Genomic DNA, 22,602 nt, shown 5'->3' with positions numbered 1-22,602 from the left:
CCAAATTCTTTGGATAATGGGTAAATGAGGATGAAAAAATTAGTTTTATGATTTATTAAGAGCAGCCAATGATGTTACATATCTTTGTGATGTACCATTTTCAACTGAGAGCCATTAAAGTATCAAAAGAAGCTAATCTTAGATTCTGACCTCCAACTTACTATTCCATCAAGTATTAAACCAAGATTTCTAGGCTGGCATGGTAGCGTGTGCTTGTGGTCCTAGCTACTCTGCAGGCTGAGGTGGGAGGACTGCTTGAGCCCGGGAGTTCAAAGCTGTAGTGCCATGATTACACCACCGCACTCCAGGCTGGGCAACAGAGTGAGAACTCCACCTCTAAAAAAAAGACTGAGTGCAGCGGTGCATGCCTGTAATCCCAGCACCCTGGGAGGCCAAGGTGCAAAGACTACTTAAGGCTAGGAGTTCAAGACCAGCTTGGGCACCACAGAAAGACAAAAAACCTGTCCCCATCTCTATAAAATAACAGCAACAACAAAACAAAAACCCTATGATTTCAAAAAATAAAAAGCAGAGGCAATCGCTCCCACTAGAAAAGGTTATAGGTTTCCTGAACATTTTAAAAGGGTAAGATTATCTTTTAATGTACATTATTTTGCACAATGTTACATTATAATATTCATATAAATAAGCAAACATATACTGGAGTATGTACCCATGCCTGGGTGAATTGCTTGTGCCCAGGAGTTTGAGACCAGCCTGGGCAACATGGTGATATCCTGTCTCTACAGAAGATAAAAAATTAGCTGGGCATGGTGGTGCACCCCTGTAGTCCCAGCTACTCGGGAGGTTGAGGTGGGAGGATCACTTGAGGCTAGGAGGTCGAGGCTGTGGTGAGCTGAGATCGCCCCATTGCACTCCAGCAGCCTGGGCAACAAAGTGAGACGGTGTTTCAAAAAAAAAATGTTACAGATAGGGATACACTATATAAAAGAGTTAAAGAATGTTATGGGTTGAACTGTGTCCCCACAAAAAACATTTTTGATATCTCCTAGTACCTCACAATATGACCTTATTTGGAAATAGGGTCACTGCAGATGTAAGCACAGTGAAGATGACGTCATACTAAGGTGGGTCCCTAGTGCAATATGACTAGTGTCTTCCTAAGAAGTTGGCCACAGGAAGACAGAGATAGAGAATGCCATGTGAACTTGGCATAGCTTTAGCCATAGCTTTTGTTAAAGGGAATGTAATTTTGTCTAGTTCAGAGGGTTTTAAAGATTGTCTTGGCCAGGCGTGATGACTCATGCCTGTAATCCCAACACTTTGGGAGGCCAAGGTGGGTGGATCACAAGGTCAGGAGTTCGAGACCAGCCTGGTCAATATGGTGAAACCCCGTCTCTACTTAAGAAAAAAAAAAAAAAATTAGCCAGGCTTGGTGGCAGGCGCCTGTAGTCCCAGCCACTTGGGAGGCTGAGGCAGGAGAATCACTTGAACCCCAGAGGTGGAGGTTGCAGTGAGCCGAGATCGCACCACTGCACTCCAGCCTGATGACAGAACAAGACTCTGTCTCAAAAAAAAGATTGTCTTAACCTAAAAGAGTAACAGAATCGAAACTGAAGATTTAAGCAAAGTGAAAAAGGTTTGTAAAGGGTTGATCGTGTAAAAATTCTGTGGGTATCAATAAGTTGGCTGAGATTTAAAAAAAATTATTTAGCTTTTTCCTGCAGGCTAAAACATTAAAATCATACTCATGTGGGGCCAGAATCTGGACCTATGTGTCTGAATAACAGGGTTTTCTTAGAAAATTGACCTACTGTTTGATAGAAAATTGTAAAGGGTTCTAAAAAGTTTATGAAAATCTTACCGTATGGTCAAACAATTAAAACTGGGTAGAGATATAAAATTTTATTTAAAAAACTAGCTTTTTTTTTTTTTTTTTTTTGAGACGGAGTCTTGCTCTGTCACCCAGGCTGGAGTGCAATGGCGCGATCTCAGCTCACTGCAAGCTCCGCCTCCCGGGTTCACGCCATTCTCCTGCCTCAGCCTCTCCGAGTAGCTGGGACTACAGGCGCCCGCCACCACGCCCGGCTAATTTTTTGTGTTTTTAGTAGAGACGGGGTTTCACTGTGGTCTCGATCTCCTGACCTCGTGATCTGCCCGCCTCGGCCTCCCAAAGTGCTGGGATTACAAGCGTGAGCCACCGCGCCTTAAAAAACTAGCTTTAACATTAAAGATGCACTAATGCAAATATGAAATTTGTTTTTCTCTTCTGAAGATGATTTTTATGTAATGTTAAAAGATAATAAAAGGGTTTTCTTTTCTCCTTTGGGTGAATGGCAGGGAAAGAAAAAGAGGAGAGAGAAGAGAAGAGACAGATTCAGTTGGCCTCATGCTATCTTCATTGAGTCTTGTTTGGAAAGCTAAGTCTCCTCTATCAGAGTAAAAGTTTTTCTTTTTAAAAAAATTTTTTGGAGTTATCATTTTGGCTAAACGAATGACTTATGGTGACCTGGGATTCTATTTTGTGATATCCAGTGTTTTAAACCTTTGATATTTGACAAACTTTACAAAATCCAATTAAAAATCATGTCTCTCTCTAACCTAACATTTTAGATATTAGGTCCTCTAAAGCCCAAAAATGACATTTGGCTTATCTGATACAAAAATCATACAGGAAGCACTGTCAAATATGAAATGGTGTTTGGCTTTCTTTGGTGTATATTTGTATAAATATGTTATTGGTACATGTTCCAAAATTACGTAAAACTTCTATAATTCTAATATGACTTAGTGTCTGTTATCACTAGTAATTATAATTATTATGTTAATAGATTGCGTGACATAGAGGTAACAAATTTCCTTGCCAATTGTGCCTTTAACTGTGGGTGCCCTAAAACGTTTTTGTCATACACAGACAATTGTTGTCTCATTTTGGTCCTCTTTAAAATATGGTTTTATAATCAGGTATAAAATTTAACAGGTGCTCATAAATGCAGGTTTCTGATTATTAACTCTGAAGATTGTGACATTAGAATAGAGGGAAAACTTTCAAATAGAAGAATGAATGGTGTTTGGTTTACTTTAGACTGTATTTGTACAAATATATTATTAGTATGTGTCCAAAATTATGGGAAACTTCTATAATGTTGATATAATTTAGTGTACGTTAATAATTATAATTGTTATGTAAAATTGTTGTATGCCACAGAAGTAACCAAAATTCCTAGTCAATTGTAGCTTTAATAGTGGCTACAGACTTTTGTCATTCACAGACATTTTATCTTACTTTGGTCCTTATCAAAATACAGTTTATAATCAAATATAGGACTCTAAGTACAGGTCTCAGATAACTTTAAGAACTGTGCTATTGGAATAGAGGAAAAAACCAAACTTCTAGGACTCTCATGGAGAGCTAATGTGTTAAACATTGCTAAACCTTTTGTTTTCAGAGTGAAGAGAAATTATTTCCTTAGAACTATTTGCAACTTTTAACATGTGAGCAAAATAAACTCCTGTGAACAAAATTTGGAGCATATTGTTCCTCTCCACCTGATTTCTCCAGAATTTGGAAACTATTTGTGAATATTCTCAATTTATGGCAGTATAGCTAATTGCATAAGTGCAATAAGAATCTGTTTTCTTTTGTAACAGGACACAGTTGGAGAAATTGGTTATTTTACCAAGGCTTTGACTAGAATGGCATGCTTTCTTTAAAGAATCAAAGTTGACTTATATAGCCAATTAAAGCCCGTTGGGGAATCTGGCCTTATACCCTGTCCACACAGAGTCTCTGTACAAGGTTCCTGACCCGTGGCAAGTAAAGAATGTTACTTTCAAACAGGCTTAGGAACCCCAAGCTATCTTGGGACCTCAAGAGGAGAGAAATTTGCCCAACTCTACGTATTTGAGGGTAGAAACCCATGGCTGGACTTGGCTTTTAAAAAGTCTTATCTGAGATTCTTCATGGAACAGAGTTCTATCAAAGCCTTAAAAAGTCTAAGTGAAAAATAATTATTCTTGCTGCACTTTATGCAAATAATTGGGCCAAGTACAGTAAGACTAAAGTTTATTTTGTAAACAAATCAGTTGTGTCATGATTTGTTTTTAATAAAAATGGGGACTGGAGAGAGAAAAATTATGCTTCAAAAGAAAAACTATAGTAAACTGTTGTTAGCTGTTCTTGAGGTTTTTTCTGCAGTTTAGAATAAATTCTAAAGTCTTTGTGGGTTAGAATTCCCCAAACTAGTGCTTTCAAATCTTTGCTTTTAAAATTGGGAATTGTACTCCTCATCCTAGGACTCGTTATTTACCTTAGAGTGGGCTGTTTCACTTCAACACTGTAGTAAAACTATAGAGTACTAATGTTGTGCCATGCAAGCCATGGACGCCCAGCCAGGCCCACACGAATACACTCAGACAGTTGCAAACCAGTTCCTCTCTTCTCACCTTGGGGTTCACTCCCATTCCCACAATGTGCCCTGTCAGCAGGAAGAAGCCAGAGCAATTGATGGCCTTTTCCCATCTTCACAGCCTACACCTAAAGATTAAGGTGTTATAAAACCCAAAGGGAAGGACTGAAACCACGTTTGCAAAATTACGACCGAGACAGTGAAAGAGATCTAACTTAACTGACTCCATCTTGCTTCTAACCTTCAAGCTGTCCTTGTTCATTCCTGGGCATAGGCTAAACTAACTTTGGGAGAAACTTAGTTTAGAGTTTAAACACAGACAGTGACACTCCTTTTCCCAAAGCAGACCTCCATCTCACCTGGAGACTAGATTGCCTTTGTAGGACTAATATTAGCCACAAGATTAGAAATTATGGTTTAGAAGTCATGCAGCTGGAGGCTACAAGATTCTGACCCTCCCTATACTGTTCCTAAGATCAGTGCTTGAGATACCTTGCACTTGATGGATCAGCTGGCACCACCCAGATCAATAAACTGGCTCATCTGATCTTGTGGCCCCCACCCAGGAATTGACGCAGTGCAATAAGACAGCTCTGAGTCCCTATGATTTCTTTTTTTTTTTTTTCTTGAGACAGAGTCTCACTCTGTCGCCCAGGCTGGAGTGCAATGGTGCAATCTCGGCTCACTGCAAGCTCCGCCTCTTGGGTTCACGCTATTCTCCTGCCTCAGCCTCCCAAGTAGCTAGGACTACAGGTGCCCACCACCATGCCCGGCTAATTTTTTGTATTTTTAGTAAAGACGGGGTTTCACCATGTTAGCCAGGATGGTCTCGATCTCCTGACCTCGGGATCCCCCCGCCTCGGCCTCCCAAAGTGCTGGGATTACAGGCGTGAGCCACCTTGCCCGGCCCTGAGTCCCTGTGATTTCATCTCTGACCAATCAGCACTCCTGCCTCACTGGCTTCCCCCGACCTACCACATTATCCTTAAAAACTCTGCTCCCCAAATGCTCGGGAAGACTGATTTGAGTAATAATAAAACTCCAGTCTCCCCGTCTGCCCCTGCAACCACACACGAAAAAGAATGCCATGTGAAGACAGAAAGCTGGAGTGATGCGTCTATGAGCCAAGAAATGCCAAAGAATGCTGGCCAACCACCAGAAGCTAGGAAGAGGCAAGGAGGGACTCCCCTACAGGTTTCAGAGCGAGGATGACACCTTGATTTTAGACTTCTAGCCTCCAGAACTGTGAGACAATAAATTTCTGTTGTTCTAAGTCACCTGGTTTGTGGCACTTTGTTACAGCAGCCCAGGAAACTAACAGACAGATCTGACCAAGGGCAATGGCAAGGGCTGTGCTGCATTAGCTGAGCAGCTACTATTCCCCTCTCCCCCACCCTAAGGTGTGGAGAAATGCCCAGAGGACGTGAGGGCTTGCCGCAGCAGCCCGCACAATGGCCATCACTATATGGTATGGAGGCAGAAGCAAAGGAAGCGCGGGAGGGCACCTTCCCAACGGAAGGTAAAACTGCCATTCAGGCAAATTAGAACACATTCAAACCACAGAGGATAACTCATCTTCTCCTCGTTCAGACCTAGAGCTCAGAGTGATAAGTTCCATTTCATTATCATTACTAATTTTTATTTCTTTTTTTTTGAGACAGAGTCTTGCTCTGTCGCCTAGGCTGGAGTGCAGTGGCACAATCTCAGCTCACTGCAACCTCTTTCTCCCAGGTTGGATTCTCCTGCCTCAGCCTCCTGAGTAGCTGGAACTACAGGTACATGCCACCACGCACAGCTAATTTTTGTAATTTTAGTACAGACGAGGTTTCACTGTGTTGGCCAGGCTGGTCTTGAATTCCTGACCTCAGGTGATCCATCTGCCTCGGCCTTCCAAAGTGTTGGGATTAAAGGTATGAGCCACTGCTCCCGGCCATTACTAAATATTTTTAAAGCAACTTTTCCCCCAATTGAAAAAATAATTTTCCTATTACGGAAAATTTGGAAAACTCAGAAAAGTAAACACAAAACAAAATGACCTATAATCTCAACCCAAAATTACTATGAACATTTAGTGGAATACCTTTTCAGTCTTGTTCCTATGTGGCTATGTACTTTTGTGATTCAGTAGGACAGGCAATACTGGGGCCAGCTTCAATTTCTTTGTTAATTATACTTTAGCTGGCAAACTTGAGAACATAATTCTCATTTGCCAAATTGTTTCTCAATGAGGAAAGATAATCTGAATTCTTTTTTTTTCCTTTATTTATTTTTCAAATGAGACAGGGTCTTGCTCTGCTGCCCAGGCTGGTCTTGAACTCCTGGGCTCAAGTGATCCTTCTGCCTCGGCCTCCTAAAATGCTGGGATTACAGGTGTGAGCCAATGTGCCCGGCCACATTCTGAGTTTTGAACCACCCTTTCATCAACAAGCTTTTGGACTGGACTCTGCAGCGTGACAGTCGGTAGGAACTGACTCCGTGCTTTAGACCACGCACAGCCCCAGTGCTTCATCACTCACCGGAGTTTTGATGTAGGTGTGGGGATCAGGGAACTCAGGAAAATGGCTGGGGATGTGCGGCGGGTGGGGTCGGTTCTGCCCTGCAGTGAGGGCCTTGGGGGTCACTGGCTGATTGGTCACCGGAGCTGCAACAGAGTCACAACTGATTACCCCTCCACCCAAGACCCTGATTTCTACAGATAATGGTCTCTGCCCAAAGCCTCCTTTTCCCAAAAAAATGCCAGACCTCAATTTTCTAAACAAGTTGCATTTTGTATTTCAATCGATAAAAGGTCTTTGATGGCTTACAATGCCCAGCCCTGCTGGCTAATCTTGGTTGACATTCCCTTTGACAACAATCTGCCCACAAGCCTCTTAGGTAGAGGTGGGTGGCTGTGGCCACAATAACTAGTTACATGGGCTGCTGGTTCTCTTTTCAGAGACCTTGGATAACAAAAAGGAACAATGAGCTGGAGACAGTAAGTGTGAGCTTAATGATAACAAGAGGGGATTGAAAACGGCACCTTCCACTGCTATGTTGAGAGGGGGTTTTAAAAAAAATGCCAACAAGAAAAAAGTGACTTTAAGGAAAAAATCCAGGCTGGGTGCGGTGACTCACGCTTGTAATCCCAGCACTTTGGGAAGCCGAGGCAGGCAGATCACTTGAGGTCAGGGGTTCGAGACCCGCCTGGCCAACATGGTAAAACCCTGTCTCTACTAAAAATATAAAAGTTAGCCGGGTGTGGTGGCGGGCGCCTGTAATCCCAGCTACTTGGGAGGCTGGGGCAGGAGAATAGCTTGAACCTCGGAGGCAGAGGTTGCAATAGTCAGCCGAGATTGTGCCACTGCACTCCAGCCTGGGCAACAGAGTGAGACTTCATCTCAAAAAAAAAAAAAAAAAAAGAAAAAAGAAAAGAAAAGAAAAAATCCAGTTAACTTTCTCCAGGTCTTACAAGCCCAAACTGGTTACTCTCTACTCAGCTTATGGCACCCTGGTTTACTTAAAGTAGAGGTCATCAAACTTTGTGTAAAGGGCCATATAATAAATACTTTAGGTTCTGCATGTGGTACAGTCTCTACCACAACTAAACTATGCCATTATAGCATGAAAACAACCACAGATAGTAAGTAAATATGGCTGCATTCCGATAAGATTTTATTTACAAAAACAGGAGGTAGGCTGCATTTGGCCCATAGGCCACAATTTACCAACCCTTAATCTAAGGAGAACAAGAACTTTCATTTTTCCAAGCAGCATCATTTGCCCTTCTGGGGCTAGAACACAAGAAACACAGCACTATCTCAAAGATGGTTTGCCTTTTGGTGACTGAATTTTACATGCTAATCCCGCTAGCCCAAATAAAGATTATATTGTAGGTAGCCCCAAACACTGGAAGAGAGCCTGCAACAAGGAAGTAGCTCCTAATCCAATCCCTACCATATTCAATTACTTCATTCCACAAGCATTAATTGAAAAATCGCTAAGTACCTCAGTTCAAAGTCACTTACGAGCAGTGATGACCATCCTCTGAGACCGTTTTGCATAAGCAGGGAGAGTGTCCACATTGAAACCTAAGAGACAGGAAAACAAAAATCACTGCCCAGACCACTGGATATTTAATACACAAAGAATAGTAGTATTATGGACAAATGGCTTAAACTCTCAACTCAATGACCTTGCAGCCACGCAAAAGAAGCTCTGGCAGAATTCCCTAACAGGGAATTATGAGGCCTCTTAGATGTGTTCAGAGGAATCTCTCTTGATAACTCTTTCAAGCTCAAAGCAAATCAAGAGAACCATGAGGGAAACCAAGAACACTCAGCAGACATGCCTGCCTCCTAGGGACTCCTCTCTCCAGTTGCATCGAAGAACTGGAAACTGAAGGTATACTCACCCATCTCAACAAGCGTGACCACGATATCTGACAGTGTGGGCTGGGTCCTGGCTGTGTGCTCACAGTAAGACTTGGCACTTCTCCCAATTTCTGAAATGTCTAAGAGGGGATTAAAGGAATAAACTTATTCTCAGTTCCTCAGAAAGTTAAACATAGAATTACCAGATGAGCCAACAATTCCACTCCTAGGTATATACATAAATGAACTGAAAGCAGGGATTCGAACACCTATTAGTACACCAATGTTCACAGCAGCATGATTCACAGTAGCCAAAAGTGATCCAGTGTCCATTAACAGATGAATGAACAAACAAAATGTGCTGTATACATACAATGGAATATTATTCAGCCTTTAAAAGGAAGGAAATTCTGGTAATGTTATAGCATAGATGAACTTTGAAAACATTATGCTAGGCCAGGTGTGGTGGCGCAGGCCTGTAATCCCAGCACTTTGGGAGGCCAAGGCCGGTGGATCACCTGAGGTCAGGAGTTTGAGACCAACCTGACCAACATGGCGAAACCCCATCTCTACTAAAAATACAAAAATTAGCCAGGTGTGGTGGTAGGCGCCTGTAATCCTAGCCACTCGGGAGGCTGAGAAATAGCTTGAACCCAGGAGGGGGAGGTTGCAGTGAGCAGAGTTTGTGCCATTGCACTCCAGCCTGGGCGACAGAGTGAGAACTCCTTCTCAAAAAAAAAAAAGAAAAAAAAGAAAACATTATGCTAAGGCCAGGTGTGGTGGCTCATGCCTGTAATCCCAGCACTTGGGAGGCTGAGGCAGGTGGATCACTTGAGGTCAGGAGTTCGAGACTAGCCTGGCCAACATGGCAAAACCCCATCTCTACCATAAATATAAAAAATTAGCCAGGTGAGGTGGCACACACCTGTAATCCCAGCTACTCACGAGGCTGAGAATCGCTTGAACCTGGGAGGCGGAGGTGGTTGCAGTGAGCCGAGATGGCACCACTGCACTCCAGCCTGGGAGACACAGCGAGACTCCATCTCAAAAAAAAGAAAAAAGAAAACATTATACTAAGTGGAATAAGGTAGACACAAAAAGACAGATAAAGATTCTACTTATATGAGGTATCCAGAGACAGAAAGTAGATTAGAAGTTACCAGGGGATGGAGGGGGAGGGAGAATGGGGAGTTATTGTTTATGGGTACAGAGTTTCTGTTTAGAACGATGAAAAAGTTCTGGAAATAGTGTGAATGGCTGCACAACATTGTGAATGTACTTAATACCACTGAATTGTACACTTAAAAATGGTTAAAATGATAATTTTTTTTATGTATATCTCACTACCACACACACAAAAAGGTCTTATTCTCTGATGGGCAATTTTTGTTTCTTCTGCCTGAAGCTGAACCTCTATTTAAGAGTCGCGTTAAAGTCTTTTGGGGAAAGGGGAAAGGTTTCTAAGACGGAGTTTTTGAGGCTCGGCTCTGTGAATGAGCTTCCAAGGTGGACGGGAGGTTTCATGAACACTCTGAAGCTGTGCTGAATTTTACACACAAAAAAAGCATTTTTTGGGGAATGGGTCCACAGATCTTATCAAATGTACAAAGGGGTCTCAAAAGGTAAAGAACTCCTACTTTAGGGGCCCAGTGGCTCAGAAAATAAAAGCAAGTGGTGCTTGACAGGGAAGCGTGTCTAACAGGAGACCTACCACCAACTTCCCTGCTACACTGAGCAAGTCACTAATACTAGCCTCTAGACATGACTTTTAAACTCTAAATTCCAAGATTGTTCCAAGAACTGCATTCTTATCTCTTGGGAACTATTAACTCGTTCCTTTAGGACAAAGTTCAAAAAGTAGTAGCCTGGGAACCTGTGGTAGGCCCCAAAATCTTTTCTAAAGTCCACAGGTCAAAACTATTTTCATAATAAAATTAAGTCATTCTTTGACTTTTTCACTCTCATTCTCTCAGGTAGTTTTCCTGAGTCTATGTGACTTTTGATGACATCACGGGTCTGATGAATAACAGAATATGTGATGGTACATTCTTATTTTCAAAATTTCTTCTTCTTTTTTTCTTTTTTTTTTTTTTGAGATGGAGTTTCGCTCTTGTTGCCCAGGCTGGAGTACAATGGTGTGACCTTGGCTCAATGCAATCTCCGCCACCTGGGTTCAAGCCATTCTCCTGCCTCGGCCTCCCGAGTAGCTGGAATTACAGGCGCCCGCCACCACACCCAGCTAATTTTTTGTATTTTTAGTAGAGACAGGGTTTCACTATGTTGGCGAGGTTGGTCTTGAAACTCTTGACCTCAGGCGATACATCCACCTTGGCCTCCCAAAGTGCTGGGATTACAGGCATGAGCCACCACACCCAGCCCCAAAATTTGTTTTTTCTAACGTGGCAAACACACATATACAAAAGCTACTTGGGGTCTTCAATGTTTATTAATATAAAGGGATTCTGAGAGCTGGGTGTGGTGGCACATGCCTGTAGTCCCAGCTATGTGGGAGGCTTGGATACAGAAGTTTGGGGCCAGCCTGGGCAAGACAGCGAGACCCCATCTCTAATTAATAAGAATAAATAAATATAGGAGTTCTGAAGCCACAATGATTGAGATCACTGCTTTAGGAAAACATTTGTTATTTAAAAGTGCCAAACATCAGCTGCAGAGAGCCACCTTGCCCAAGAGCACCCTTCCTGGGGTAGCCCACATCTAGTGTTTGATCAAGACCTGAGTATAAAGGCAGGGCCTTTTCAGCTTGACGGGCAATAATGCTCCAGGGGTCCTGGCTAAGTTGTCCAGTTCTTTGTTGGGCCTGCATTGCACTCCACATCTCCCTCTGCCCAAACCTTTCTCCTACTTCCTTTCATAGTTGTTGCTCCCTAAGAAACACCATAAATACTTCCATCCCTCATCCTATCCCATCCCCCAAAAATTCAAAACAGGGAAATACGTTGTACATGCAGAAAAGCCTCTGTAAGACCACACCCGGGCTTCTAAATCTCAACACATTTCCTTTTAAAAGTAGCTTTTCAGCTGGGTGTAGTGGGTCACTCCTGTAATCCCAGCACTTTGAGAGGCCAAGGTGGGTGGATCACTTGAGGTCAGGAGTTCGAGACCAGCCTGGCCAACATGGTGAAACTCTGTCTCTACTAAAAATACAAAAATTAGCCAGGCGTGGTGGTGCACGCCTATGATCCCAGCTACTTGGGAGGCTGTGGCAGGAGAATTGCTTGAACCCGGGAGGCAGAGGCTGCAGTGAGCTGAGATTGTGCCACTGCACCCCAGCCTGGGCAAGAGTGAGACTCCGTCTCAAAAAAATAAATAAATAAATAAAATAAAAGTGGCTTTTCCCCTTCATTCTTTGTATCACACAATCTAGCATTTGATTACATAATGTGATGATATCTATTGCTTGGGGAATTAGTCCTGACTCCCCAACAAAAGTCCTTAAGGGCACCCATAACTCACCAAGAGCTTACAATCTCCCCAGCACTGAATGTTTTATATATACATCTCACTTATACTCACAACTCCATGAGGTACAAACTGTTATCCCATTTCACAAATGAGGAAATTGAGGTTCAGGAGATTCAGTGGCTTGCCCAAGCTATTAAGTGACAGAGTGATGATGTACAACAAGTCTATCTGATTCTAAAGCCTGTAAGTCACTTCATTATGCTCTTTTCTGTTGTTGTTGCTGTTGTTGTTGTTGTTGTTGGAGACGGAGCCTCACAGGCTGGAGTGCAGTGGTGCGATCTCAGTTCACTGTAACCTCTGCCTCCCAGATTCTCTTACAAGCAATTCTCCTGCCTCAGTCTCTGGAGTGGCTGGGATTACAGACACCTGCCACCATGCCCAGCTAACTTTTTTGTGTGTTTTTTAGTAGAGACTGGGTTTCGCCACGTTGGCCAGGCTGGTCTTGAACTCCTGACTTCAGGTGACCCACCTGCCTCGACCTCCTAAAGTACTGGGATTACAGGTGTGAGCCACCGCGCTCGGCCCATTATGCTCTTTTCTTTTCTCAACTTTTTACATTAAAAAAAATTTTTTTTCTCCCCTCTTAAGAAAAAAGTTTGTTTCTTAAATCTTCTCAAACACTGTCACAAAGCAGGGCACAGAACTGATGTTGGGGTTGACTCTAAGGACTAGTGTTTCCATGTACTCACAGCTCTGTAGCATCTCTGTCAGCGTTTCCACGGATGCTTTCTCGGCACTCTCAAACCCTGCCTCTGTCAGCAAGGAGCTCACAACCACCTGCAGGGTTCTCCTCCGGGCCAGATGATAGTTATCGGCAGGGTTAGTGGACTGTTTACTTCCCGATCTCTGTGAATCAGCAGAGAGATTTTCATCCACAGGAGAAGGATGCAATCACAGAGTTCATACGTGGTCAATGGCAAGCAAAGTTATTTTACTAATTTTATTTTAAAAATCAGTGCTTAATGTTTAGATTTACAGATCTTGGCCAACTGAGTAAAAACTGAGCACCCAAGGTGCTTTAAATACAGAGACTACTTTTCCGCTTACCTAAAACGTACGGTCCCAATGAGATAAAATAGCAGGTCTTTTACTTTCTACTTTAGCAGATTATTAGAATACATAGCTGAAGAAACACGCATAATGGGATTAAGACCTGTCCCCCAGAAAAAACAGGATCCCTCTCTTGTGCCTCCCATCTTCACACCATTTCATTGAAAGGGAAAATGAAAACAGTAACAAGAGGTGACTGCGAGGAGAGGAGGGCAAAAGATAACAGCACGAAAAAGTAAGAAAGCTAAATATTTTGAAACGGGAATGCCTTTCAACTTTGGCCGGCCAATAAGAAAGCGAAAACGGCATCTTCAGACCAATCAGGGGGTGTTCCGGGCTCCTAACCCCCAACAGCGAACGAGCCAATCAAGACACAGGTCCGCCAACTCCGGAGGCCGCAGCCAAGTCCCAAGGAGGGGGCGCCTACGGCCTGAAAAGACCCTCCGCCAGTCGGAGCTCATGATGGGGCTGGATTTCTGGGCATTATCTTGTTGCTCAGTCTAGGGTAAAGTTACAGGATACCCAAACTCTCTCGGCTCCGAGCCCGCGCTTCCTGCCCTTACCGTTCCGGAGCCACCGGCCCCAGCTGTGGCCGCCGCGTCGGCCATCTTGCTCTGGCGTAGTGTGCGCGAGCGCGGGGCGCGATGGGACTTGTAGTCGCGGGGCGGGGCGGGGCGGCGTGCGCCCCTTGGTTTTCCGAAGCCCAGTCGGTTGGGGGACGCCTCCGGTGACCCCGGCTCACGTGACTTTTTTTTTTTTTTTTTTTTTTTTTTGGATACAGAGTCTTGCTCTGTTTCCCAGGCTAGAGTGCAATGGCGCGATCTCAGTTCACTGCAACCTCCACCTCCCGGGCTCAAGCGATCCTCCCGCCTCAGCCTCCGGAGTAGCTGGGATTACAGGCGGGCACCACCACACCCCGCTAAGTTTTTGTATTTTTAGTAGAGACCGAGTTTCGCCATGTTGGCCAGGCTGGTCTCGAACTCCTGAGCTCAAGCAATCCACAGCCTCGGCCTCACAACGTGCTGGGATTACAGGCGTGAGCTACCGCGCCAGCCTCACGTGACCTTTTGTGAGTGAAGTGTTCTGGGGCCTTCAGTGGCTTGGTTGTGGGGCCAGGAAAACGCGCTTGGTTTCACTGAGTTAAAAGAAACCTATTTTAATATGAAAACCGGTTCTTGTGAAGAGCACACTCCTGGAAGGACCCAGGAGGTCATCTACACTCGCAGGGTTTTCCAGACTTGTCTGATTATTAGTAACACCTGGCTGGGCCCAGCCCAATCCCAGTGACTTCACTCTCTGGAAGAGGGGCTTGGGAATCTTTCTCATTAAGGAGCTCCCCAGATGATTCTCCTGAGCGAGTAATGTTGGGAAACCCTGGAGCATCCAGCCTGGTGATTTTGTGCTGAGGGCCGCTCCACCTGTCAATGGCCCACTTGGAAGTAGAGCCTGGACCACCTAGTCCAAGTCTATGGCTGCATCCCGCTGCTTTCGCGCCCTCGACCTGCAAGTATTTGCGAGGCAAGTCTAGGGGGCGGGAGACTTGTCCCTTGCCGCCTCACGCCCAGGGCTTGGGGTGCCCGCGACTGCCAGTGGTTTTCTCCCTAGCCTGTCAGCCCCTCTGGCTGCGCCGTGTTCGTTCCCGTTTGCAGGTGCCTGGCAGGACGCAGACTCTGGGCTTGGATCCTAACACTAGCCAGCTGTGGTACTTCGGGCACTTGACCGTAATCCTCAGTGTCTCAGTTTCCTCTTCTGTAAAACTGGGGGAAAGATGAGATGATACACAGAAAGGGTCTGTCACAGTGCCTGACGGGTAGTAGGAGTCAAGAAATCGGCCGGACGCAGTGGCTCAGGCCTGTAATCCCAGCACTTTGAGAGGCCGAGGCGGGTGGATCACCAGAGGTCAGGAGTTCGAGACCAGCCTGACCAATATGGTGACACCCCGTGTCTACTAAAAATACACAAAATTAGCCGGGCATGGCGGCGTGCGCCTGTAGTCCCAGCTACTCGGGAGGCTGAGGCAGGAGAATAGCTTTAATCCGGGAGGCGGAGGTTGCAGTGAGCCGAGATCGCGCCACTGCACTCCAGCCTGGGCGACAGAGGGAGACTCCAGTCTCAAAAAAAGAAAAAGAAGTCGCTCCTCATGATGTTGTTTACTTCCTGGATAGCACGTGGAGGACTTGCCAACGCGGGGAGGCAGCGGTCTGGGAACCCGTGCTGCCCCGGCCCCGCCGCCCACACCTGAGCCTCCGTGGCGCCCCGCCCCCTCACCTATGCCGCGTGGGGCGGGGGATGCGGGCGGGGGTGCGCGGCGCCGGATGAGCCTCCTGGCCTCGCCGAGGGTGTGCAGGGGGTGGGGGGGTCGGGCCGGGGACCGAAACTTGGCTGAGCAGAGCACCAGCCCCTTTGTCTCCTCCGCCCCCTCTTCCCCACTTCCTGCCCAGCTCGGGATCGGCGGCGCGGGGCGGACTTTGTAAACACTTCGCCACTGCAGGGGTGGAGACTGGCTCGGTTCGGATGCCGGCGGGGAGAGGTGCAATCCTCTCCTCGCGGCTGGTGGTTGCGACCACCCCCACTCCCCAAAGGCAGGCTCCAGAGGCGGCGGGACAGAGCGCCTGCGACCCCAGCCGGTGCTCCGGGGAGCTCACCTGGCGAGGAGGTAGGCTTGGGTGCTGGAGAAACCGGGGTAGATGGGATGTCAGCTCAGGCTGGAGACCATGCGTTGGGGATCGGCGCTGGGTGGGTCAATGGGTTCGCCGCATCCTCATCACTTCCCAGTTGGCACCCAAAGCTTGGCTGACTTTCCCACTGAGTGAGGTGTTCTGCACGGAGTTGAAGGTCAGAGAAACCCCCAAAGGCCCTGAGCCCTCTGTATGTACACACATCGGCACAACCCCCTCCAGCCGATCTGGAAGCCCCGTGGCTTTACCGGGCTGTTGCTCTTCTCATGCCTCAAAGATGAGGTGGAAGGCCAGTAGGAGGGCAGACCAGTGTGGATGGGGAGTCTGTGAGTGCTCTGGCCAGTGCACCGGGATGAAACTGGAGGGAGGGACCCCTCAGTGGTGTCTGATTGGTACATAGATGATTATCTTAGCCTCCTCTGTGTCTCTTGAAGTGCCAACAAGAGGAATAACTGAATAAATTAGTTGCTGTTACTAAGGGAGCATTAAGTTATTCATTTGCATTGATTGAACACCTACTATATGCCTGGCATTATATGGAATGCTGAGGGTGCAATGATGTTATTCATCCACAGCTAATATGGATTACAGAACAATAGACATAGATGCCAAGTACACTGGCTGGGGTGGCTGGGAAGGCTTCAGAGAGAAAAGGACATTTGAGTTGGGTTCAGAAGGATGAAAAGCATAGAAGTCTTTGGGGCACTTATTCCACAGAGCTGGATTGAACCCCAGCTGTGGTGTTGGACACTGGAATATAGGGGCGACCCAGAAACAATTCCTGCTCCCTTTAATCCACTGTCTCACCATCAAGGGAATGAACAGGATGAATCCCAGAAAAGGCAGTTTTCTGGGCTGGGTCCCAAGAACCCAGGAATTCCCAGCTGGGTACAGCTGGGAGGGTCCACCTGGGGGTGATGTGACAGTCCACACAGTCCTGGGCACCCTCTCCCCATCCCTGGACTCTGAGACTGTTTCCTCTGTTGAGTCCTTGCCCTCTGCCTACCTCCTCATTTCTCTTTGGGACCAGGCGTGGATAGAGAAGTGGATCTCCCTTTGCTTCCTCACAGATTCTTCTGGCCGTTCAATTCCGGGGCTCCTTTGGGAAAGGACTGGCGCAGCAATTTATGAATTCATTCAGCACCTATTTGCTGTGGCCATACTCCATCTGCACAGGCTATTCCCACAGCTGGTGGGGATGTCATGGTCATCAAATCAGAGTTTCTTCCCCCTGGAACTTAACACTGAAAGCGTCTCTGATAATTCTAGCAGAGTCCTAGTCTATGCCAGTTACTGAGATCATGACCTCGATGGTCCCAAGCATCTTCTCCTTCTGGCTTCCCCTTCCCTCAAGGGCTCAGAATACTAGCTAACAGCTACATAACACTGTCAGCTACTCTTCTAAGTGGCTTAGAGATCATATCTCATTTAAACCTCCTAATATAGTCCTATGAGGTAGGCATTAGGATTCTCTCCATTTTATAGACGAGGAAACGCAGGCACTGGAGATAAGTAATCTTCCTTCAGACACAAGAAACGAATGGCAGAGCTGGGATTTAAACCCAGGTCACTTGATTTGGGAGGCTTTATTCTTAACCATTAGGCTAGCCTGCCTCCTTCGCTGACCACACAGAATTTGCACTTGAACCAGGAACTTGGGAGTTTCCTAAAGGGAGTCTGTGGTCCTGTATCTTGGATGATACAGCCATCTGTTAGCTGTGCCATGGGGCTGGTACTGTTTACAGTGAGCCCAGCAGGCCTGGAATAGGGTTGTGGGAACTGCACAGAGCTGGTATCCTTTCCTGATGGCTGTGTGTGTGTGTGCGTGTATGTGTGTGTGCATGCACGTGCGTGCGCGTGCACACACACGTATGAATGTTTTCCCCTGTGTAAGCCTCACTCAAAGGGAAAGGGGGAATGTGAATAAACCAGGAGGACTGAATTAATATTATATTCAAGAAAGAACTTCTCAACTTGGACGTGATGTGCCAGAATCTGGGGATTTGGGAAACCAAGACACCTCTTTTGTTGGGAGTTAAGAATAGCAGAGATGCGCCGGGCGCAGTGGCTCACGCTTGTAATCCCAGCACTTTGGGAGGCCGAGGCGGGCGGATCACGAGGTCAGGAGATCGAGACCACGGCGAAACCCCGTCTCTACTAAAAATACGAAAAAAATTAGCCGGGCGTGGTGGTGGGCGCCTGTAGTCCCAGCTACTCGGAGAGGCTGAGGCAGGAGAATGGCGTGAACCCGGGAGGCGGAGCTTGCGGTGAGCCGAGATTGCGCCACTGCACTCCAGCCTGGGCGACGGAGCCAGACTCCATCTCAAAAAATTAAAAAAAAAAAAAAAAAAAAAAGAGAAAGGGATGTGTGTTGGGGGCATGGGTATTAATGCTGGGAGTCGAGGGTGGGAACTGGGTGGAGGGTGGCTGCACTGAGAAAACGGGTAAGCAGGATGTGAACCTTAAGAACTATAAACCTCTAAGCTGCTCTTCTCCTACGCACGCACCTTCCTCCCTCACTCGCTGGTAGGGTGGGGTGCAGCGGAGCCCTTGGCACGCCCTGGCCCCCTGCCCCAGGCACTGGCTTGGCTGTGGAGAACAGGTTGTACTCTTGAAAAACCACAAGAGGAAGTTTAGGGAGGGCTGGGGGTGGGGAAAGTTCTGGGGCCCCTGCCAAGTTTCCCTTTCTCTGCTTAGCAGTAGGTGTGTTTATCTTGCCCTCAAAGACATTTAAATTTTAAATCCTCAAGTTTCAAAGAGCTGTTAAGGCCTGCCCCTTTCTAGGGGTGGCAACAGACACTGCTAGAAATGGGATTGAAACAAGTTACCCATCTGTTGGAATTCACCTGGGATTCGTGCTGGTTGAGAAAGGCTAATTCCAGAAAGTCTCTTCTTCTTTGGCCCCTTCGCTTTTCTCTTCCCCAAAGCATTCCCTACAACCTTTAAACTCAGAGGAATGTGGCTGTAATTGCCACTTAGGAGCTGAATGGTGTTGCGGGAGCTGTCCCTAAGTGTTTTACCTGTACTGTCTCATTTAATATTTATTCACCACAACTCTAGGTAGTAAACACCTCTATCTCCAATTTACAGATAGGAAACTGAGGCTCCGAAAGGCAAACTTGCTCAAAGTAATTTAGCTAGTAAGTGGCAGAGCTTGGAGTTGAACAAGGATCTATCTGATTTCAAAGTCTAGGCTCTTTACTCATGAATTAACTCTCAGTCTGAGCATTGACTTTCCTAATATATCAAACACTGAGACAGCGAGGCTGAAATATAAAGGGATTTTTAAAATGCTGCTGCTTGTATGGGAGAGGGATAGAATTGGAAGAGATTCCTTGGAAGTTAATGTATTTAAGAAAGGATAGCCACCGGGCACGGTGGCTCATGCCTGTAATCCCAGCACTTTGGGAGGCCAAGGCGGGTGGATCACGAGGTCAGGAGTTCGAGACCAGCCTGACCAACATGGTGAAACCTCATCTCTACTAAAAATACAAAAAAAAAAAAAAAAAAAAAAAATTAGCCGGGCGTGGTGGCATGAGCCTGTAATCCCAGCTACTCAGGAGGCTGAGGCGGGAGAATCACTTGAACCCGGGAGGCGGAGGTTGCAGTGAGCCAAGATCATGCCATTGCACTCCAGCCTGGGCGACAGAGTGAGACTCCGTCTCAAAAATAAATAAATAAATAAATAAATAAATAAATAAATGGAAAGAAAGGCAAGAAAGGATAGCCAAGTTAAAAACAGATGCAGGAGATGAGAGGTCAGGTCAAATTCTGGAAGGCTGCGGCAAAGGGGAAGATTTAGGAGGAATACTATACCTGTATGCAAATATTTAAAAGGTTGCCCTGGCAAGCCTTGAAGTAGGGGGTTAGCGGGACTAGTGGAGGCAGATTTTCAAAAAACGTAGAACTTTCTAACAAATGAGGCTTAGACCTCACGCTATAAGAGGGGCCTCTGCCAGCAAGATGACCTCAAAGCCCCTTCGCCTGTAAACCCCTGCTGTGATTTTCCCCGCCTTCCTCTTCTGTCATTCTTTGCTCTCCCATACTCCCTGGCCCATGGTAGTCCCTGATCGTCCACCAGGTGGGGCTGTTGCCCAGCGTGTCACCCCGGAGTGGCTGGATTGGGTGAAGAGTGTTGCCGGGTTCTTCAGGCGCTGACTGGTTTCAAGGGGCCTCTGCTCCCAGCCCATCACCAGCTGTTTACACACCGGGGCCCAGAGAACTGCTTTTGACCCAGCAAAGCCCCCATAAAAGGTGCTCTTCTGTCTTGTCCAGGCTCCGGCCAGAATGTGCAGGCCTCCGCCTCTGCGGCATACACCCGTCCCCAGGTCAGGGATTTCTTCCACATCTTCTCTTTCCCCTTCCTGACTGTCCTTTCCCTTTGAGAGAGAGGGACCCGTGTGTCCAGGGCAGAGGGCAAGGCCAACGGCCCTGCGAGCCAGCAGGGTAACTAATGTGGCATGGCCTTTTATGCCCTTCAAAGGGCATGACACCTGTGTCATCTCCCGGAAGGGGCCTCAAGAGCCCCACCTCTCTGAAACTATTTGCACTCAGTGGCCTGACCAGTTCTCCCACCCTGGGTGAAATTCCCCAGGACAGTCGTTCCTGAGGTGAGGGCTGAGGGGTTATCTCTGGAAGGAGAGGGTTGCTGGTACCTCCATCGCTGGCCCAGATCTGCTTGCTGCCCCCTCAGACCTTTAGAGAGGCACAGAGCCACTGGGCCTCCAGGGACACAGAGACAGAGCCCAGAATGAGCAAGGACACCCTGATTTTTTTGAGACAGGGTCTCATTCTGTCGCCCAGGCTAGAGTGCAGTGGTGTGATCTCGGCTCACTGCAGCCTCAACTTCCCAGGCAGAGGTAATCTCCCCATCTCAGCCTCCTGAGTAGCTGGGACCACAGGCGTGGTGCCACCACGCTCAGCTAATTTTTTATTATTTTTTTGAAATGGAATCTCACTCTGTCGCCCAGGCTGGAGTGCATTGGCACGATCTTGGCCCACTGCAACCTCCGCCTCCCAGATTCAAGTGATTCTCCTGCTTCAGCCTCCCAAGTAGCTAGGATTACAGGCACCCGCCACCACGCCCAGCTAATTTTTTGTGTCTTTGATGGGGTTTCACCATGTTGGCCAGGATGGTCTCGAATTCCTGACCTCATGATCCACCCGTCTCGGCCTCCCAAAGTGCTGGGATTACAGGCGTGAACCACTGCACCCGGCATACTCAGCTAGTTTTTTGTAGAGATGGGGTTTCACCCTGTTTCCCAGGCTGGTCTTGAGCTCCTGGACCCAAGCAGTTCTTCCGCCTCAGCCTCCCAAAGTGCTGAAATTACGGCGTGGGCCACTGTGCCTGGCCAGAGACACCCATTTGCAGGTGAGCAAACCAAGGTACTGAGAGGTCTAGCAGCTTGCTTCCGTACACACAGCCCATCTGTGGCTGAGCTGGAAGTCTGACTCAGCCATTTGGCTGTAACGTTTGTGCATGTAACCACTAATCTGTGCCATCTCTCATGGAGTGGTCGAGAGAGCCTGTTCTCTATAGACATACCACCCCACTTCGAGTCCTAGCTCAGCTCCTTTCTGGCTGTGTGAAAGTTTCTTTGTCTGTAAAATGGGCTTAACTATAGACCCCACCTCTCTGGGTAATGGTGAGAATTAATAATAACCAATATTAGTTGAATGCCTACTATATGTCAGGTATCTTTTTGCATCCTCACAGCAGACCATGAGGGAGGCATTATTATTCTGCTTTTTACACATAAGGAAACTGAGGCACAGGGGAGGCAGAGAGACTGCAGGATTAAGACTTCCGGCCAGGTGCAGTTGCTCATTCCTGTAATCCCAGCACTTTGGAAGGCCCAGGCAGGTGGATCACCTGAGGCCAGGAGTTCGAGACCACCCTGACCGACATAGAGAAACCCCGTCTCTACTAAAAATACAAAATTAGCTGGGTGTGGTGGCGCATGCCTGTAATCCTGGGTACTCGGGAGGCTGAGGCAGAAGAATCACTTGAACCCAGGAGGCAGAGGTTGCAGTGAGCCGAGATCGCGCCATTGCACTCCAGTCTGGGCAAGAAGAACGGAACTCTGTCTCAAAAACAAAAAACCCACTTCCGAGCCTACACTTCCCTAGGATTATGAGGCAGCGCACACAAAGCCCTGCTGAGTGGTGGGCAGGCCATACGTCCTTTGAGTGATAGCTGCTGTCATTATCACCATATCATGGGCATCATCGTCTCCCAGATGGAGGTCCTCCGGGTGGATATGGGGCCATCTAGATCCAAAGAGACAGCCCTGGTTTCTTTCCTCACCATCCCACCTATGGCTTCATGTTACCCTCTTTTCTAAAATAAAAATCGGTCCACAAGTTCTGGCCTGTGGTCAGACAGTTGGATAGAATATTTGAAGCTGGGGCTGTCCCAGAAACTCCCAGTTCTGGCCCCAGCTTTTTCTGCTCCAACTCACCCTCCCTCTTGTTCTCTGTTCTCTTCCTTCTCTGCTGTTCCTCCCTGCCCCCTCCCCTGAGGTCCCTGAGTTCTGGGAAAGGAAGCCGGAGCAGGGGCCTCAGACAGATGCAGACCTTGAGCTCCAACTTGGGCTCCAGCTGGAGGAGGGAGGACCAGCCAGGGGCAGGAGCATGAGGCGCAGAGGGCCCCCAGTCTGCCTGTCCCTGGGA

At 47.1% G+C, this 22,602-nt stretch overlaps 2 protein-coding genes across 6 annotated transcripts in view; one reads left to right on the top strand and one right to left on the bottom strand.

Annotated features, from left to right (window-relative positions):
* TAF8 (TATA-box binding protein associated factor 8) overlaps positions 1 to 13,874 on the bottom strand; it is a 43,173-nt gene extending 29,299 nt beyond the window's left edge. For 3 of the 5 annotated variants that reach the window (XM_055264290.2, XM_055264289.2, XM_055264292.2), the window contains exons 1-5: positions 13,816 to 13,874; positions 12,892 to 13,048; positions 8,761 to 8,859; positions 8,375 to 8,437; positions 6,887 to 7,011 (exon numbers count right to left, since the gene is read on the bottom strand). In XM_055264290.2, coding sequence (XP_055120265.1) covers positions 6,887 to 7,011; positions 8,375 to 8,437; positions 8,761 to 8,859; positions 12,892 to 13,048; positions 13,816 to 13,860 — 489 coding nt within the window. In that variant the 5' untranslated portion in view covers positions 13,861 to 13,874. Of the gene's footprint in view, positions 1 to 6,886; positions 7,012 to 8,374; positions 8,438 to 8,760; positions 8,860 to 12,891; positions 13,049 to 13,249; positions 13,398 to 13,815 lie in introns of those variants that run through there. The other 2 variants (XM_055264291.2, XM_055264293.2) reach the window with 2 other exon arrangements.
* Positions 13,875 to 15,701: 1,827 nt separating this feature from the next.
* The window catches only part of CCND3 (cyclin D3), a 102,392-nt gene continuing 95,491 nt past the window's right edge, over positions 15,702 to 22,602 (top strand). Inside the window, exon 1 of the mRNA XM_055264297.2 lies at positions 15,702 to 15,908. The gene's annotated coding sequence lies outside the window, so the exon portion shown is untranslated. The remainder of the gene's footprint in view (positions 15,909 to 22,602) is intronic.

Source organism: Symphalangus syndactylus, chromosome 23 (genome assembly GCF_028878055.3).
Source record: "Symphalangus syndactylus isolate Jambi chromosome 23, NHGRI_mSymSyn1-v2.1_pri, whole genome shotgun sequence".
NCBI lineage: Eukaryota > Metazoa > Chordata > Mammalia > Primates > Hylobatidae > Symphalangus > Symphalangus syndactylus.
The sequence above is the reverse complement of the archived record's forward strand: the minus strand, read 5'-3'. Positions and strand labels throughout refer to the sequence as shown.